Source organism: Dendronephthya gigantea, unplaced genomic scaffold (genome assembly GCF_004324835.1).
Source record: "Dendronephthya gigantea isolate DGI-Jeju-01 unplaced genomic scaffold, DenGig_1.0 000051F, whole genome shotgun sequence".
Classification (NCBI taxonomy): domain Eukaryota; kingdom Metazoa; phylum Cnidaria; class Anthozoa; order Malacalcyonacea; family Nephtheidae; genus Dendronephthya; species Dendronephthya gigantea.
The window spans coordinates 601,049-607,527 of NW_021163061.1; the positions used below are offsets into that span (position 1 = coordinate 601,049).

General features: G+C 34.3%; 1 protein-coding gene across 1 annotated transcript; it reads right to left on the reverse strand.

Moving 5' to 3' along the window:
• Nucleotides 1–1,223: 1,223 nt before the first annotated feature.
• Nucleotides 1,224–6,237, reverse strand: LOC114528702 (NACHT, LRR and PYD domains-containing protein 12-like). Its single transcript, XM_028550378.1, has 4 exons — nt 3,752–6,237; nt 3,185–3,241; nt 1,359–2,254; nt 1,224–1,252 (listed from the first exon to the last, which is right to left on the reverse strand). Exons 1-4 carry the CDS (start codon nt 6,235–6,237, stop codon nt 1,224–1,226), a joined length of 3,468 nt encoding a protein of 1,155 aa, XP_028406179.1.
• Between the last annotated feature and the right edge of the window lie 242 nt (nt 6,238–6,479).

Here is a 6,479-nt window from a genome sequence, read left to right on the forward strand (position 1 = left end):
TTGTGCGTGCTGCAGGCTTCGGCTGTTTGTTTTAACTGTAGCCGTAGGTAATTTTTGATAACAATTCAAAAAAGAATATTTTGCGCCTAGAAGGCAAATGTTTTTCTGACACTTGGTACAAAAAAAAGATCATTCGCTTTAGCATATTCTGTTTTTTTTTGCTCGAGTTTTACTGTCTTTTGTCCATTGTGTATCTGTCGGGGTGTAGGTTGAACCATGCACGAGCTGGACAATTGTTTAAAACATATTTTTTGATACTGGTGGTAAATTTCTTTGCAACAACGACAATGCATGTCTCATGGGTTGGTTTGTATGAAGATGATCCAGACCTGGTACCCAAGCTAGCTTGCTTTCCTCAGACGAAATTCATCCCTTTTTACAATAGGAAGATCTTCGGATCGCTAAGACAAAGCATTAATATTAGTAGTAACTAGTAAAATGTTTATTTTAGCCTAGGCTAGGGGCTGTTTACATGATCCTGGTTAACGAAGCGCAAGATTGCTTTGAGGTATTGAAAATTGAAATAAGTATATAACAAGATCCTGGCAATCCTGTAATAAATCTCCCAGACAATATCATGTGTTTCTTTGCTGTCAAACTGACTCAAACAGTCAAAGTGATCTCACGCTTGAATATCAGCTCAGCAGCTTAAAGTTTCTTTCCTGAGACGAAATTTATCCTGTGTTTATATCGCAAGGTCTTTGGTCGAGGTGGATCACAACACAAAGGATTAAAATTAGCTGAAAAAGTTTATTCTAAATACACAATGCTTGCATGTCGTATGTTAAACATACAACTGTTCAGTGAGTTTTATATTTAGAGAAATCTACCTTACAAATTATTTAAACTACAAAATACAAGTTATTAGAATTACAATCATATACAATCAAGAAACTATTTACAAAGCAATAAAAACCTTGTCAGAAACTACAAACACTGATTGATTTTTAAACAATGCCAATGGCAATGCAAACTGATTTATTAAATTTATTGGTAAAAAATTCCAACATAAACTTCTCAAAAACTTCTCATCAACACAGGCAAAATATATTCCACAAAAAACATTTCAAATAACATTTGCTTGTATAAAAAACTATGAGAGTAAAATAACCAATGTGTCATGTAAAAAAATATTAATATGATTTGCCTGTAATATACAGCTTAGGAAAAACATTTGACGTGTTTTACAAGATTGCAGCCATTACGACTTTACATTTAGTAAATCAGTTTGCAGTTGTCGCTCTTAGCATCACTTAAATATTTAATATCTTCAGTTGTTAAATCATAATTCTCACTTACATCTAGTTCAGTAAGTTTACAGTTGTCACTCTTCAAAGCATCACTTAAATATTTAACACCTTCAGTTTTTAAATCATTGCCCCTTACATTTAGTTCAGTAAGTTTACAGTTGTCATTCTTCAAAGCATCACTTAAATATTTAACACCTTCCGTTGTTAAATCATTGCCACTTAGATTTAGTTCAGTAAGTTTACAGTTGTCATTCTTCAAAGCATCACTTAAATATTTAACACCTTCCGTTGTTAAATCATTGCCACTTAGATTTAGTTCAGTAAGTTTACAGTTGTCATTCTTCAAAGCATCACTTAAATATTTAATATCTTCAGTTTTTAAATCATTGCTACTTACATCTAGTTCAGTAAGTTTACAGTTGTCACTCTTCAAAGCATCACTTAAATATTTAACACCATCAGTTTCTAAATCATTGACACTTACATTTAGTCCAGTAAGTTTACAGTTGTCACTCTTCAAAGCATCACTTAAATATTTAACACCTTCAGTTTTTAAATCATAGACACTTACTTTTAGTTTAGTAAGTTTACAGTTGTCATTCTTCAAAGCATCACTTAAATATTTAACACCTTCAGTTGTTAAACCTCTATTGCCACTTACATATAGTACAGTAAGTTCACAGTTGTCATTCTCCAGGCCATGGTTATCTTTCTTCAAAAACTCAGCCAATTCACGGGCAGTAATGTTCATCACAGTACAACGAATGATTTGAAGCTTTTTCAAGTTCTTGATGTGGCTTAAAAATTTGAACAAAGCCGTAGATTCTGCTGGTGCAATATTTAATCCTTCCAAACGAAATGTTTCATGATCATCCTCAGACGCAACCGACGAAATCATTTTCATGACGCGATCTTCTTGCATTTCCCAAACACTTTTTATCACGAGTAAACCTTTGTCATTACTCTCGTCAATACGTCGTTTGTTTGGCATCCAGTCTTGAAATCTAGATTAAGATATTTTAAGAGAAAATTTCAGAAGTTTAGGATTATATTTCACTGAAGAGAACTTCGTAGTATTAAATGGCCATTTTATCAGAGAAAATTAATTCACAGCGTGAAAACGACAACTACACAGACAAGTGATTTTGGTTTTTTCTACAAACAAGACTATAAAAATATGAATTTCTTAAAACATATATAAATTTTGTGACCGTTTTTTCTTCAGAACGACGTTAAAACGTTTCCCCCCCTTCCGTTTTTTCCAGCTGCTAAAAATTGAAGGTTTTCGACTTCGCATGTGCGAAACAAAAACTATTTTAAATTCGTAGTGAAATATTACCTCATATTACAGAATTACGGCAACAAAACGTCACTTATATGTTTTAAATATATCCATTCAGATAATTTCAGCTTTCCCTTCTTTCTTTTTAATAATCTTGAATAGTTTTTGAACTTTTTTTGTTTGTTTTTAACTCAGTTTTTTCCTCATCTTCGCGGGTCATGAAAAATGTCAGGAAAAAATGAACCGCAGCCGAGTGTCACGTGAATCACTGATTAGCCAATCATATCGCTTCAAACCACCTCAACTGACACGTGCTTGTCCTATAATGAATATTTCATTGTACAGCATGCAAAACTATTGACTAGGAAACTGCACTGGAATCAATCAAAGTCATCAAAAGTTAGAATTTCATTTAAACATCTTATAACAGTTATAATTATGTTAATAATTGTGTGAATAAAAAATAAGTACAGCAACAACCTTTCACAGAATTGGCTAATCAGAATTATTTGTATGCAACAGGCAGAAGTTTTATCAACCTTGGAAAATCCCCAGAGAAAATGTTTTCTTGAGGTAAATTGATGCATCATCACACAGAAATTATTTATCAGCCTAATGCAATATGCCATTATAAATTGTAACAAATTTATACCTTTTGCATACACGTTCGATCACTTCATTCAGTTCATTGTCTTCATGCTCTGCTGACCTGATAAAATTATATGTGATAATTGATTTAGTACAAACACAAAAAGATATATCCATATTTTTTTCCTTTGAAAATACAAGAAATACTTTCCAAATTGGAAAGTGAAAGTTGCTCATAAGCAATACTTCCAACCCAGACCTAATTAAACTGGTTGTATTTCTCTTTTGATTACAGATATGATAAACACAATTAAAAAATCCCAGCATTGATTATCTATCACATTAAAAAAATTGAAATCACCAAAAAGGTTGAAAACATCAAAATTTGCACTTCTCATATCCAAATGCATTTCTATCTGTGCATGGGAAAACTAATACCATGTGTATTGGTTATATATGCAGAGTTTTTGCTCCATCAACCAGGGGCTTCATCAGTGCAATACAATGAATAGATAATATAAAAAGATTCCCTCACATACAAATATCTATCAAATTGAGTTGTGACTATACAATACAACTGGCTACTGTATTACTTTTTTTTTTAAATAATTTGAAGAAAAATAAGACATACCTTAACTCCCTCATCCTATCTCCAAGTAACCCAGCTACAAACTGGATCACCAAATGCCACCTGGGTTCATCAATGTGTTTAGATAAGAATGATTCAACATTTCTAATATCATCAACCACATATAGTGCAGTCAGAAACTCTTGAATTGTAAGATGAAGGAAAGAAAAGATGTACTGATTTTCTTCTTCTAACTGATTAAATACACCAGAATCTGCCAAGTCAGCCATAAATTCATCACTGCTATCAAACTGAAAAACTAGCTGGTTGTCTTCCATCCCTTGCATTGCAATTTTTTTCAGTTTGTCTAAGCTGTTTCGAAGCTGCTCTGGAATTTTTGCAGTCAGATAATCCTTTGGGACTGGTTTATTCAAGTATTTTGAATTGTGTTTGAACAGCAAAATCCTTATAGCTCTTTTGTACAGTTCAGTCATTGTTTTAGGAATCTTGCTGTAGCTTTTATCCTTCACATGTTGACCAAAATCAATGCTTTTATATAATGTCAAGCACACTATATAGGAATTAACTGGTACGTAACAGAAGCTTAATAGTTCTGGGGAATCCTTGATTATGTTCCATATTTCTGAACTTTTCTTGGTGTTGTTACCACAAAATTTCCTAACATACTCTTCTATTTGTTTCTCACTAAAACCTAACATTTCCACTTCTCTATCAAATTTTAGCTCTCGATAGATCCGTTCTGCTGTTGGTCGAGATGTGGTTAATACAGTGGCTCCAGGTAATAATTCATTATTCACCAGCTGTTTGAAAATCAGGTATATATGAGCATGTTCTTCTAGGCTGTTTACAGTTTTTCCATTAGTTAAACACTCATCATCTACCTTGAGTTCATCTAAGCCATCAAAAACAAGGATGGTTTTACTTGGGTTCTGATGGATATAATCATGGATAGACTTATTGTTGGACAGAGCTGTTGCCTTATTAAGACCATGAGCCTGATCTAATATTTCTTGAAGATTTGTTTTTTGTTTGTTAAAATTACGAAATTTGATCAATAGTACAATTTTTTCATACCAGAATTCATCAGGTCGTAGGCTATCTTTCCACTCCTGAGATATTTTTTGGGTTAATACAGTTTTTCCAATGCCAGGTCTGCCAACTACAAGAACAGTTCTAGGTTGTTTCTTACCAGCTTCTGCTGCTTGAAATAATTCTGCTGTACTCTCAAGTACTTTTGCATTAGGGGGCTTTTTCAATTGAATGTCATAAATCTCATGTCTACCTTTCATAAATTCATTTCTCGAATAATTGACACGTTCCCTTCCGTCTTGAATTATAACATTGATATAGATTTCATCCAGGTTTTGTTTCCGTCCGAAGGCATCAGGCACAGTGAATGAATGTTTGACTTTATTTTCCTGAATCATCTCCTGTATTTTCTGCTTTACTTCTTGGTTAGGAGAGTTAGAGTTAGTTTCTGAAATCATCTCAGGTATTTCCTGGTCTACTTCTTCTTTTATAGGTGAGTTAGAGTTAGTTTCTGAAATCATCACAGGTATTTCCTGGTCTACTTCTTCTTTTATAGGTGAGTTAGAGTTAGTTTCTGGAATCATCTCAGGTATTTCCTGGTTTACTTCTTGGTTAGGAGAGTTAAAGTTAGTTTCTATAATCATCAGAGGTATTTCCTGGTCTACTTCTTCGTTTATTGGAGAGTTAGGTTTTGTTTCTGCATCTTTTTTGTCTAAAAGGTGCCTGCTAATGAACTCCTGATCAGTACGGAAAGTTGGTCTCTTCAATGCCGACCACAACAGATAAACAATCTCAACGAGTGTCACTGCATCGACGAGAAAATTTATCGTGATAAAGCCGACAACAACTTGTTGTTTCTTCCCAGCCATTGAATAAGTGCAGTCCACAAATGAAGAATGCGTAGTTGGTCGTGTAACGTTCTCATGGGAAGTACTAGTTGTTGTTTTCATATTGGGCACAGGACATTGAAAATGGGTAGGAAAATTGGACGAGGTTAAGAGAAATGCTGAGAATATTGTCAGTGGTAATATACGACAAACGATCAAATGGATCATGTAAGCCATAAATACAAAATAACTACGATTACTACCTCGGTAGACTTCCCGTGTGGCTGGCGATGCTTCAGACTGTAGTGGCTGGCTTTCTTCTACGCCCTCGTTCGTCGTTGTGTTTGGATTATTTGCGAAGATGTCGACTCTATGTTTCACCAGGTAACCGTAGACAACGCTCAACACAACGACAAGTCCAAAACTTATCACAATCTGGACATTGAGAGATAACGAAGGGAGGAATTCTTGGGCATATTGAAGACGACATTGTGTTTCAATGTACTTCCCCTTGAATAAAGAGCTCGTGAGGTCACATTCCAGACTTGATTTCGACTCGTAATCACTCGCGATTGCAATTAGAACAACACCAGTTGCTACAAACAAAGCAAGAACTACTGAACTGTGGGTATTGTAGCAATTACGAGGAACCTGTTTTAAGCAATTTTCCATGTCTGACTTGTCTGTAAAGGCGGATTTCCACTTACAGCGAAATCGTTCGCTAGCGAAATATTTGCATATTTTCTTTTGAATTGAGAACAGTCAAGTCTAATTTATTTATGCCGTTAAAATTAAAAAGAAAATATGCAAATATTTCGCTGGCGAACGATTTCGCTGTAAGTGGAAATCCGCCTTAAGAGTACTTGATCCTTTCCCAGAAGTTTGATCATTTGATCACATTAGGACATACCATC

Excerpts from the sequence above, each read along its gene's own strand:
- LOC114528702 (XM_028550378.1), bottom strand. The coding sequence starts at position 6,237 with ATGGAAAATTGCTTAAAACAGGTTCCTCGTAATTGCTACAATACCCAC. Across the intron at positions 2,255-3,184 it reads ATCGAACGTGTATGCAAAAG|ATTTCAAGACTGGATGCCAA; the intron begins GTATAAATTTGT and ends ATCTTAATCTAG. Across the intron at positions 1,253-1,358 it reads CAATGATTTAAAAACTGAAG|TGATGCTAAGAGCGACAACT; the intron begins GTGTTAAATATT and ends TAAATATTTAAG.